We start from the raw sequence: 12,209 nt of genomic DNA on the forward strand, positions 1-12,209 counted from the left end.
AAATTCATTTTGAAATGTCTAAAATGACCGTTAAAATGCATTAACAGAAATGCTTATTCGTATTCAAAATGTAGCTGCATTTTGTGACTCAAAATTAAAATGAAAAAGCAATACTTCAAAATGCTTTTTCTTTTTAGTCTTCAACTCCGCTTATTCTGTCACTTAATTAAAATGATAATGAAAATGGTATTTGACATTTCATTTTCAAAATGTTCTCTGTTAAATGTGTAGCAAAATTCATTTAGAAATGTCTAATATGACCGTTAAAATGCATTAACAGAAATGCTTTTTCTTTTTCAAAGTGTAACTGCATCAAATGACTCAAAAATAAAACGAAAAATCAATACTTCAAAATGCTTTTTCATTTTGTACTTAAAAACCGCTAATTTTGTTGCATAAACAAAGCGAAAATGCAAAGAGGGGATTGCATTTTCGATTTCACCTCCCCCCCGCGAAAAATGTCGCATAAATCATTCTCAGTTCGCAATACCACTGGGAGGCGGGGCGATGACGTCATTGTTCACTCTTCTTCTGTGGTGGCGGTGGCATTCTCCACTGCCTTTCTTCTTCTGCTTTGGCGGTAATACCACAGGCAAACGGCAGCATGGCAAAATCTGTGCTTGAACTGTTGAGGGAGGCTGCTGCTGCCCTCGAACGGCAAAACCAGCGGGAAGTAACAGCGGGTGTAGACAACAATCCCACCACATCTTCATCAACAACACCGTCTGCTCCTGAGGGTCGCACCGCTCGAGGTAAGATCAAATTAGCAAAACATGCGTTGGGGTTATCCCGATTGGCCGATTTATTGAAATAAAACACAGTTTGTCCGCTCGTTGTGGGGTTACACAGCAGTTATTTGCCTGTAAATGGCCAGTAGACTTGTAGTCCCTCCCCCTGTTGACATAACATATTTGCCCTAATCCTGTTAACTTGCTCCCCCCGCCAGTAGTAAACGAGTTCCATACGTTTTGCTATTTTGTACTAGTTGTAGTAGTTTTCTACTAAGAAAAGATAAGAGGTGTTTAAGCTCACTATTTGTAAGTGGTTGAGTAACTATCATGTTTGTTATATTTCCATTTAATATATTTTTTAACCAAGTTCTAAATGAAATTTGATTTCTCATGCCATTTTCATATTTCTTCCAGCCGAAGTCTTGAGGTTGTTCAGCCCTTACCCTCCACGAGGTGTACCACGGAGGTCAATCCCACCAGCCAATACCAAGAAACCAAAAAAAACCACATACACACACATTTTTTTCTGTTTGGCAAAAAGAAAGGACTGTAATATCCCAAATCCAAAAATGAAAAAATTGCTTCAACAGGCAGGATTAGGAGAGAGGAGAATTACATTCCCAGGTAGGTTTATAGTATGTATTGTATGTGTTAGTGTTGGTTGTGCTATTTAAAATGTCAAAGATTGGTCAGCTACCTTACTTCAGGGCACCAGTCGAGGTTTGTCTAGGTGCAATGACTTGACAAGCTGCTAATAACCTGTCTCTTGGCCAGTCATATAAATTAACAGCATGAAAATGTCACAGTGCTTACACCCAGTGCTACGTGAACTATGGGTAGCTAGTATTTGTGTGTAGACTTTGAGACCAAAAAATATGTGGCTTGTCTGTATCAATCACTAATTAAACAAGATCTTTAAGTTGCTATTCACAAAATATGCACCTGTTCCTGTACGCATAAATTTTGTTTGTATTTATAAATATACATATTGCTTGGTTGACACTCTCTATTTAATTGTTTATAATGCTGTTTTGTTGTCTCCCTCAGATCGATCTTGTAGTGCAACTGAGTTTTCAGATCACCTGCAGTTGTCCTTTCCTCAATTGAAGCACTGTGGTGGGTTTCAACTGTTGAGGAGCCGTGGTTCCACAAGGTCCAGGGTTTTGGATGTCCTTCCATGCTCAAAGGATGGATATACTCCAGAGTTCTTGTGTAACAAAGAACTTGGAGTTGGGGCAGCTGTGATCTACATTAGACCACTCCAAAAAGATATTGTTCTGGAGGTAATTATTAAAGATGTAATATTTAATTTTTTGGTGTATGATAGAAAACAAACAAGGATGTTCCCAGCCAGAAACCCTCTAAATGAAAATGTGTTTGAACAAAATTGACTTTGCTGTCTTGTATTTTTTATTTATTTATGTATGTTATTGTCTTTTAATCAATGCTAGAACACTCCCAGTGCAACCACCTCTGTTCAGAGTACTGGACCTACGGTGGAATGTGTCTACTGCACAGATACATTCACGCACTCTGAGATCGAAGGCCACATCGACTCTTGTGAGAAGTGAGACAAATTTCTTCTTTTCTTTACTCATCTACATATTGTGAATTTTTTGAGTTTTTACCTATGCTGGATTGTATTTCTTGCTTTTTACCCAAGTTATTAACATTTTTCCTGTTAACATTCCAAGAAAACATAACTCTGATTTGAACGCTGAGGAAACCTCAGAGAGTACCGCGTCAGGGAGCTCTGGAATGAGCCAACCAGGAACCTCTGATGCTACCTCATTAAGCAGCCACAGTCAGAGCGAAGCAAATTACAGTAGCTTTGAAGGTGCCACCGTGTCATTGCTTATAAATTTGAATAATTGACTATCTTTAATTTTTGTCCGGTCTATACTGATAATTCCTTTTTTTAACAGACTGGACAACAGAGCCAAATATTTACAAAGCAGCCAACCTGTTTCGACAGCACTTGATTCACAATGCTGAACTCAAGCCAGAGTTGGTTGCAAGGCTTGATCTCAGAACTACTGAGGAAGATCGGGAAAGGGAGATTCTTACCTTCTACAAGAAGCAAGGAATTGACTGGGCAAGCCCATTTTCTGTAGTACTGGGTGGTAGGTATTTATTGTTTATAGCATTGTAGTATAAGAAATTGAATAAAAACAGTGATTTCAATTGAAAATTAAAATATTTTCTCAATACTAGCCTGTATTCTGCCACATTAGATCTTTCAAATATATTAATGTAAGGATCCACTACTTCCTTTAATTAGAACAAATCTTTTTCCGTCCTGCATTATATGCCAAAGTGATGAATTCAGGTGTGTCTTACTCTAGCAGTTACAACAGCTATAATCAGCCAGAATTGTAGTATAAATTAAGGAAAGCATGTAGGAAATTCCTTCATAGATTGAAATTATTTCGCTTTAATAGATGAGTGGGTAATATTTATGCCCTTTCATGTACACATCCAGCCTAAGTCTTAAGAGTAAGTCTTTTTTTCAGGTGATGCTGCTGTTGGGGACGGGGTGAAACGTCATTTTCTTTCGATGGTCATAGAAAAAATTCAGTTTGGATTTGACCTCAATCTTGGTGAGTTTTTATTGATATTCCTAATGTTTGTAAAGATATATAAAATGTTGCCTCAAACACCAGAAGTGTGGTTGTGTTAACTGGTTATGACTAGTTCTATCCATGTACCTGATTGATTTTGAAAGGTTTGCAATAAAAATGTAATTATAATTGACATCAAAAGACACATTATGACGTAGCATAAACTGTGATTATTAGTTTCATTAATCTCTCAAATTTTCATGAACTGAAAACGAAATTTCATACAGTTGAGTCCAGAAGTTTACAAACACCCTATTAAAACACACATTCTCTTATTTGTTGCTGTTAGACATGGAATAAAAAAACTTTGGCTGTTTTAGGCCAATTACAGTAATGATTTTTTTTTGTTATTTCACAAAGAAGCAGTATTTCTCAAAAGTGCTGTAGTATGCATCCACAAGTATGCCTATAATTGACTTCAATTTTGTCATTAAATTTATATGAATCTTCCAAAGAGATGGCATCGTCATGCACAGTGATCTTTGTTTATGTAAACTTTGGACTGTCATAGTTTTGTCTTGTTGTTTCACTCAGAGAACACTGGCAGAACTCTTCTGTTCAATGGGGCTGATGATCACAAGGTCCCATCTACATCCAGAGCCCTGATAGATGGAGATCTTTTCAGAGTAGCTGGTCGTGCCATAGGACATTCCTTTATTCACGGAGGTCCCTCCTTCACAGGACTGAGCCCAGCAATGCAGCATTTAATTGTTGGAAGTAATGAGGAGTCTGCTGTATTTGAGCTTTCAGACTGCCCAGATACAGATGTTGTTGAAGTGGTGTCTGTAGTAAGTGTTACTTTGAGTTATTGTTCATTTTTATCATAACACAACTTTTTGATTTGCTATAATGCAAATGTTTGAACGTAGCCAGCAAAGACTGTGTGTAACTGATGTAACATTGCCTTTCTCTATTAATTGTAGCTTGAGAGTAAAAGAGAACTGACTCCACAGGAGGAATGTGAGGTGAACAACCTGGCCTTCAGCTGGGATCTTCCACCCATAAATAAGAACAACAGGAGGTGGTTGTCTGAAAAAATCCTACGTCATGCGGTATGAATAATTCAAAATGAAATCAAGTAAATGTGAAAATATTTATTTTTATAACCACTCATTTTTTATAAACAAACTTAAACTTGGCAAACTTTGATCATTCTTGCAGGTCATTGAACGGCGTCAAACACAAATAAAACAAATACGCAAGGGGCTTAAAGACAGTGGTGTTTTCAACATGATTAAACAGCGCCCCGCCCTAGCCACAGTGCTTTTCCCAAGAACTGCAGAGCAAATTATGGACTCGCAGGTAATTGGCTTCTTATGTAAAACTGCTTAGTAAACACTGAAAAGGTATTTTGAATAATGTGAAAAACCACAAATTGGCAAAATGTGTATTTTCAGTCTTTGTTCTTTGAGAGAGGTTTCTTATTTCTCAGACAATCTTGAAAAGGATCATCTGGCCAATGCCAGATAGTGAGGATGAGGATGATCACGGCAGCATGGAGGAGGCATGCCTTGTCACAGGCTTTCTGAGAGACTACATTGAAAATGGTAAGTTTGTAAATGTTTGTCTTAATTTTGTTTTATACTCATGACTGTCTTTGTAGGGTCTTCTCAGGAACTACACCAACTCCTGAAATTTTGGACAGGTTGGAGTATACCTCCCCAGCAGCTGTATGTTGAAGTGTCTTCTGACATTTGCATGCCTGTGGCCTCAACCTGCATGACCACGCTGAAACTGCCTCAGAAGTGCCCAAGTTACCAGACATTCAAAGAGAACCTTGCGGCAGCTGTTAGAAGTACAGAATTTGGATTTGGAATGATCTGATTGGAATGGAGTGAGAAAATGAAAGTTCAACATTTCAATGCTTCAAATTTTGCTTTGAAATGTCAATTTCTCCAGTTGTTTAAAGCATATTGTTCAAACTAATTTAAAATGTTAATGGCTACATTGATGTTAGCAAGATTAAGGCTTTTTTTTAAAGTTTCTATTTAGTGTTTTAAAATTTTGAAATTGCTAAGGTTAGCAAGTAAAAACAACGTTTGATACATTTATGTTTTAATAAATGTTACATTTTTGGAAAAACTTGAATTTGTAAAAGTTAGGAAGTGAAAACAAATTTTGATACATTTATGTTTTAATGTTTTAATAAATGTTACATTTTCTGATTTACATGTTGAATTCTGTTATTTTTGCAAGCCTTGGAAAAAAAACATGTGAAATATTGGTGTGTTGTCTGAAAAGATGCAATAACAGTCTTGGGCATGAGTATATAAATGCATCTCTGTGCTGAAGATTCACTCATCCAGTTCTGGTTGTGGCTGCATCAACTGTTGTAAAGTGGCTGTGTAAATGTCCAGGGCATCCATAAAGGGAACATTTGGGTCAGGTAGGCCAGCCATGTCATCCTCTGTCAGGTGTCGCTGCAGTTGCACTTGTGGTACTTCCACTTGACCTGCTTGATGTTCAAGGTCATCAAAGCCGTATGGTCCATCCCAATCAATACCATAGTCTGCCTCCACCTGACCACATAAAAGATGCATATTTATAAAAAAAGAATTATGCAAGCTTTATTGATACTCATGCAAAGCCTATGCCAGCTTCAAATTTTTAACTTTAGCCTTCTCAATTCATTCTAAAATGTTAAGCTAAGAATTCAGTTCAAACTTTTAATGTTTGAGTAATGAAATATGGAAATATCTGAAGCTTTAAGTGCATAATTACAATTGTTCCTGATATGATGCCTTCAACTGTTTTAACATACCTGATCAGGATCATCATGGTGTCTGATTGATGCCCAAAGTTGATAGGGAGACTTGCTACCTGCTGTTCTTAGGCCATGAAGGTTCCAAGCATCCATGAAGAAGGCTAGTTGCTTACGTAACTGAGGCAGGAAAGCCCAGTGGAGAGCAAAAAGATGACTTTCATCATCGGGGTTCAACATCCCTTCCCTCTCCAGATTACAAAAAAGAATATGGAAGGGTTCAAGGACTTGGATGTACACATCTCTCCACAGGCGTTCAATTCTGGAAGAACAGGATCATTATGAAAATGTAAGAAAAAAACTACAATTACAAATGGAAAGAAACATTTCTTCTTTGAACAAGGATTTAAACTGGGTATATTTTATTACAATCAGATGCTCAGTAAAATGTCTAAAAAATGAACTTTAGCCTAATGTGCTCTTGGTGGTATGTTTGCCTTAAAGTATGAAAAGGTTTGTCTATGAAGTTTAATGTACCATGCTTTATCTTGGTGGGCAGAGGACAGAAGACCAAAACATTTGATAAATAAATAGTAAAGAAATACACTGGTTGTGCAATGGTTACCCTCACCGTTGGTTATGAACACTTCTTCCAGTAATGTGCGAGTTTCGGTTAATCCCTCTGCGTTCCACCATGAAATGGGCAACCTCGATATTTTCCCCACCCTTGTCAGAGCGCACACGTGACGGCAAACCTAATTTGTTGACGGCACCAATGAAGGCCTCTAAAACTGTAGCTGCTCGATTGTTTGTTGCAGCACTCAGATAAACAATTAAACGGCTGAAGCCATCTATGCCACCATGCACAACAAATCTCCATCTGTTGTAAAAATAGACACCACAAGTCTTAGGAGAAAGAAATGATGACAGACTTATACAAACTGTCAAAATTGGAAAAAATACCGTATTAATTTGTGGTTTCCATCAATGTGCCACATTGCATTTGGTGCCGGAACAGAGTATTGTCTCCGTCTTAATGTGCGATTGGCCACAGCTCGAACTTCAGTCCCAATCGGATCCACTCTTCTTAAGGAATCACGTACTCTTGTTACTACCACAAAGAAAAAAGAAAAAGTGTTAAGTCTTAAAGACGAAATACATTCAATGTGAAGAGCCTTTCCAAAAAATTAGTGTTCATGCAAAATACAATCCATTTAATGGTTTTCAGTCTTTTTTAAATGTTATCTGTTAATGATCCTAATAAACACTATTTGTGTTTGAAGAGCAACATACAACATTTCAGGATCATTTAGGTCCAACAGAGCGACTGCATTTGCTACATAATTCACTTTATATTAAACATACTCTGCACCAGCATTCCTTGGGCTTGAAGGAATGATTTCATCATTCTGTATCCTGTATTTGGGTGACTTTGTTGGATTTCTGCAACGATGGCATCCAGCTCTGCATCCGTCAGTTGTGAATACATGTCTGACTTCCTGAAAAAGAAAAATGGACGAAAAAAAGTTCTGATAATAAACACAGATGGTTTATTCTGAATTCTACATTGTTGTCGAATTGTTTCCTCCATCCATCTTCTAATCCTTGGCAAGGGCCTTGCTGGAGCCCATCCCAGCTAGTCGCAGGAGTTGTGTAACCCTGGACATTACTTCCTCCGCCACCTGTATTGTTCTTACTACTTGGGTTTGTAACATAGGGATCTATATGATAGGACATTATTATTACAGTAGCGCTAGCTCAACTACTAATCGATACCCTCCTCTATCAACTTCTGCAAAAATCGAGATAATAAAAAAGTGATACGAACTTAAAAGTTTACCTCAATCCATTTTCGTTCATCCTCCGATGTATGGTATGGCGACAAACGCCAAACATCTCCGCTATTTCCCGAACTTTGATGCCATGCAACAAATATCTTTCGATCGCATGGAAAGGGATGTTGATGACTGGTCGTCCTCTTCCATGTTCGAAGCTGTCCAGTTGCTGGAGGACTGAGAGCAAGTTGACCACGACAACTTCGTCGACATTGGTGTCTGTGACTGCAGCGTGTTCAGCGAAGCTCTCCAAAACCTGCTCAACTCTGTCACGGGCATCACAGTTTGACACTAAACGTAACTCCAACTGCGAGGCTAATTCCAACAAGAATTGTGAACAAATGTTTGAGAACGCCATTTGTTTTGCCTGTGGTATTACCGCTAAAGCAGAAGAAGAAAGGCAGTGGAGAATGCCACCACAGAAGAAGAGTGAACAATGACGTCATCGCCCCGCCTCCCAGTGGTATTGCGAACTGAGAATGATTTATGCGACATTTTTCGCGGGGGGGAGGTGAAATCGAAAATGCAATCCCCTCTTTGCATTTTCGCTTTGTTTATGCAACAAAATTAGCGGTTTTTAAGTACAAAATGAAAAAGCATTTTGAAGTATTGATTTTTCGTTTTATTTTTGAGTCATTTGATGCAGTTACACTTTGAAAAAGAAAAAGCATTTCTGTTAATGCATTTTAACGGTCATATTAGACATTTCTAAATGAATTTTGCTACACATTTAACAGAGAACATTTTGAAAATGAAATGTCAAATACCATTTTCATTATCATTTTAATTAAGTGACAGAATAAGCGGAGTTGAAGACTAAAAAGAAAAAGCATTTTGAAGTATTGCTTTTTCATTTTAATTTTGAGTCACAAAATGCAGCTACATTTTGAATACGAATAAGCATTTCTGTTAATGCATTTTAACGGTCATTTTAGACATTTCAAAATGAATTTTGCTACACATTTAACAGAGAACATTTTGAAAATGAAATGTCAAATACCATTTTCATTATAATTTTAATTATGTGACAGAATAAGCGGTGTTGAAGTAGAAAAATAAAAAGCATTTTGGTGGATTGCTTTTTCATTTTAATTTTGAGCCAAAAAATGCAGGTTCATTTTGAAAAAGAAAAAGCATTTCTGGTTTTGACTTTGCTTTTTATTTATGCTACAGAATCGCTTCCATATTATACAGCCTTAAAACATCTAGTTCTGCTTTGTGGATATTCCATATTGTGAGTTATTTTTAGAAAGTAACTCAACAATGGAAAACTGTACTCTTTTTAACTATTTGTTTTATTTGCATTGCTGTTACAAACAGTGCCGCAATCTGAAATGAATGAAGGAGATTCACAGAACAAAATGGATTTTTTTACTTGTTAACATGGTAGCAAACAATAAAACAGTTGTTTGATGCCACCTGAGAGTGTTTCCCATCATCATCATCATCATCATCATCAAATAGCAGAGTAAAAGGCCAGACTTCATCTTGGCAAATCAACAGAGCCAGGTTTTGGACCAGAGCTCACCAAAATATGTGGTAATGTTCAAATACACCCTTTTATTCATCCATTTCCAAAGCCAGTGGTCTTTTAATTATGATGACGCTGTTTTTAGCCAAAATCAAGAAACCTGTGTTGTTTTCTAGGACATAGTTTCTGCAGAGCAGCAGGAATTAATTAGAAATTCCCCTCTGAGTTGTGGGCGGGACTGTTGGTGCTGAGTAAGCCTTCCCCCCTTCCCATCACCCATAACTGAGAGTTCTTGGAGCAGGGAGCTTGTGGCCAACCCAGCATGTTTTCTAAGTCCCACATACGTTAATCTTTCAACTGAATTTTTTCCATCTGCTTCTGATTCACAACAATTTGACATCAGAGATGAAAAAAAAGAGTTAATTTTCCTCACATATGTCCTGCATCATCAGGAAAAGGCAGCAGAAAAATGTTAAAAACGTCATTTTTATCGCAGTGGGTTTTTCAACTTTCGAAGATGCCAATTATAATTAAATGTTTATTATTTACAAATAAATGTCAGGGTTTCTTGCATGCACATGGGCATATTATTTAAAATAGCCAGTCAGCATGTTTTTCGGCCTTCACAACTAAACCTCACCCTGAGCTGATCGACATGCAACACCTTTCTTTTTGTCTGTATGCAGTTCCAGCGGTGAGGCTACAGATGCAGAGAGGGTCTGGCTAAAACTACTGACTGTATCACGGCTGTTCCACCACCTCCAGCAGCAATTACTGATTTCTTGTGTTATACATACAGCTGACTGGAGCAAACTGTGTGGAAATCAGCCTTGCTTTGTGTGCAGCAGAGTCGCTCAGCCATGTGCCTGTATGTTTGCCAATGTTTAAAAAAAGGAGCAGACTTGAGCGGCTCCAGACAGCTCGGAGCTGCTTTAATGGGACTTTGTTCTTGTCCATCAGCACACAGCAAGTTCTTCCTCCATCAAGTCAGCAAGTTCTCCTCCTATGGAATACATCCCTGGAAAGTGACACACAGCTTCCACATGGCCATTGTCTGTGCCGTAAGCTGCACGATGCAGAGCGCTGTGGAGGTGGGAAGAAGTACACTTAATTGTCTGAAAGCCTTGCAGTGCACCACGGCATACACACCCCCGCGATGGCATTTTTACTCCTGAGAGGAAAAATAATTACAATAGTCAGAGACAACATCTCAGAAAGAAAAAAAAATGACTCTGGAACAGTAGCGGACTTAGCAGTTTGGGGACACCAGGCAAACAATAACATGGGGACCTCTGCAGCAACTGCAGTCATAAAGATATGTATGTATGTATATATATATATATATATATATATATATATATATATATATAGATATAGATATAGATATAGATATAGATATATAGATAGATATATAGATATGTATGTATATATATATATATATATATATATATATATATATATATATATGTATGTATGTATGTATGTATGTATGTATGTATGTATGTATGTATGTATGTATGTATGTATGTATGTATATATATATATATATATATATATATACATACATATCTATATATCTATCTATATATCTAAACCTATATATATATATATATAGATATAGATATATAGATAGATATATAGATATGTATGTATATATATATATATATATATATATATATATATATATATGTATGTATGTATGTATGTATGTATGTATGTATATATATATATATATATATATATATATATATATATATATATATATATATATATATATATATATATATATATATATATATATATTAAAAAAACGCCCCTCTCACCCTCCATGGGTGGTTTCTCCTCCAAGCTTGGGTCCTCTACCAGAGGCCTGGGAGCTTGAGGGTCCTGCAGTATCTTAGCTGTTCCTAGCACTGTGCTTTTCTGGACTGAGAGGTCTGAGGTCTTTCCAGGTATCTGTTGTAGCCACTCCTCCAGCTTGGGGGTTACTGCCCCGAGTGCTCCAATTACAACAGGCACCACTGTCACCTTCACTTTCCAGGCTTTCTCCAGTTCTTCTCTGAGTCCCTGGTATTTCTCCAGTTTCTCATGTTCCTTCTTCCTGATGTTCCCATCACTTGGCACTGCCACATCCACCACAACGGCTTTCCTCTGTTCTTTATCCACCACTACAATGTCTGGTTGGTTCTCCATTACCATCCTATCAGTCTGGATCTGGAAGTCCCACAGGATCTTTGCCCTCTCATTCTCTACCACCTTTGGAGGTGTTTCCCATTTTGACCTTGGGGTTTCCAGTTCATATTCTGCACACATGTTCCTGTATATATATATATATATATATATATATATATATATATATATATATATATATATATATATATATATATATATATATATATATATATATATATATATATAATATATATAAATTGAATGTGTGAATGTTAATTACTCACTTTCTAGTTGGAACAAATAATTTTTTTTCTTTCATTTATCAGGTTTTACTCAAAAAGACAAAAGAATCAAAAATACTTGAATCAAAGAACAAAACAGTAGGCTACCCATCTGGCGTGGTATCCATAAAAAAATAAAGTTTTTTCAAAGTTGCCCCTTTCTGACCCTCCCTTTGCTTTTCCTCTCTTCTCCTACTGTCACTTTTGTCATTCATGACTTTCTTTATCTTCTTTTTGAGTTCTTTTGATTCTGTTCTTCTTTTTTCCAATTGTACCTGTCTTTAAGCACTTTTGGAAGTATGGCAACAAACGTCTTGCTTTCTCTGCCTTTCCCTCTTGTTAATAGCTTGCTTCATTTGATCACTTTTTACAAATTGCTTTGAAGCCTTATTTAATC

The 12,209-nt window shown here is 36.9% G+C and overlaps 2 protein-coding genes across 4 annotated transcripts; one reads left to right on the forward strand and one right to left on the reverse strand.

The window, feature by feature from the left end:
* The first annotated feature begins 304 nt into the window (after positions 1 to 304).
* LOC110014692 lies at positions 305 to 5,521 on the forward strand. Of its 2 annotated transcripts, none has more exons than XM_023955448.1 (12): positions 305 to 752; positions 1,146 to 1,355; positions 1,779 to 2,014; positions 2,183 to 2,298; positions 2,426 to 2,568; positions 2,657 to 2,854; positions 3,245 to 3,331; positions 3,887 to 4,140; positions 4,306 to 4,404; positions 4,514 to 4,654; positions 4,785 to 4,899; positions 4,956 to 5,521. In XM_023955448.1, the coding sequence occupies exons 1-12, from the start codon at positions 605 to 607 to the stop codon at positions 5,174 to 5,176; spliced, it is 1,968 nt and encodes a 655-aa protein (XP_023811216.1). In that variant the 5' UTR covers positions 305 to 604; the 3' UTR covers positions 5,177 to 5,521. The 2 variants fall into 2 exon arrangements, with proteins under 2 accessions (XP_023811216.1, XP_023811215.1); XM_023955447.1 differs by having other exon boundaries at positions 307 to 752; positions 4,276 to 4,404.
* Positions 5,479 to 8,534, reverse strand: LOC101162979. Of its 2 annotated transcripts, XM_023955449.1 has the most exons (6): positions 7,894 to 8,533; positions 7,419 to 7,552; positions 7,017 to 7,164; positions 6,685 to 6,933; positions 6,114 to 6,375; positions 5,479 to 5,871 (listed from the first exon to the last, which is right to left on the reverse strand). In XM_023955449.1, the coding sequence occupies exons 1-6, from the start codon at positions 8,244 to 8,246 to the stop codon at positions 5,647 to 5,649; spliced, it is 1,371 nt and encodes a 456-aa protein (XP_023811217.1). In that variant the 5' UTR covers positions 8,247 to 8,533; the 3' UTR covers positions 5,479 to 5,646. The 2 variants fall into 2 exon arrangements, with proteins under 2 accessions (XP_023811217.1, XP_023811218.1); XM_023955450.1 differs by lacking the exon at positions 6,685 to 6,933 and having other exon boundaries at positions 7,894 to 8,534.
* Positions 8,535 to 12,209: the final 3,675 nt, after the last annotated feature.

Source organism: Oryzias latipes, chromosome 6 (assembly GCF_002234675.1).
Source record: "Oryzias latipes chromosome 6, ASM223467v1".
NCBI lineage: Eukaryota > Metazoa > Chordata > Actinopteri > Beloniformes > Adrianichthyidae > Oryzias > Oryzias latipes.

Excerpts from the sequence above, each read along its gene's own strand:
- LOC110014692 (XM_023955447.1), top strand. The coding sequence starts at position 605 with ATGGCAAAATCTGTGCTTGAACTGTTGAGGGAGGCTGCTGCTGCCCTC. Across the intron at positions 2,015-2,182 it reads AAAAAGATATTGTTCTGGAG|AACACTCCCAGTGCAACCAC; the intron begins GTAATTATTAAA and ends AATCAATGCTAG. Across the intron at positions 2,299-2,425 it reads CACATCGACTCTTGTGAGAA|AAAACATAACTCTGATTTGA; the intron begins GTGAGACAAATT and ends TAACATTCCAAG.
- LOC101162979 (XM_023955449.1), bottom strand. The coding sequence starts at position 8,246 with ATGGCGTTCTCAAACATTTGTTCACAATTCTTGTTGGAATTAGCCTCG. Across the intron at positions 7,165-7,418 it reads CCAAGGAATGCTGGTGCAGA|TAACAAGAGTACGTGATTCC; the intron begins GTATGTTTAATA and ends TCTTTGTGGTAG. Across the intron at positions 5,872-6,113 it reads ACCATGATGATCCTGATCAG|GTGGAGGCAGACTATGGTAT; the intron begins GTATGTTAAAAC and ends TTATGTGGTCAG.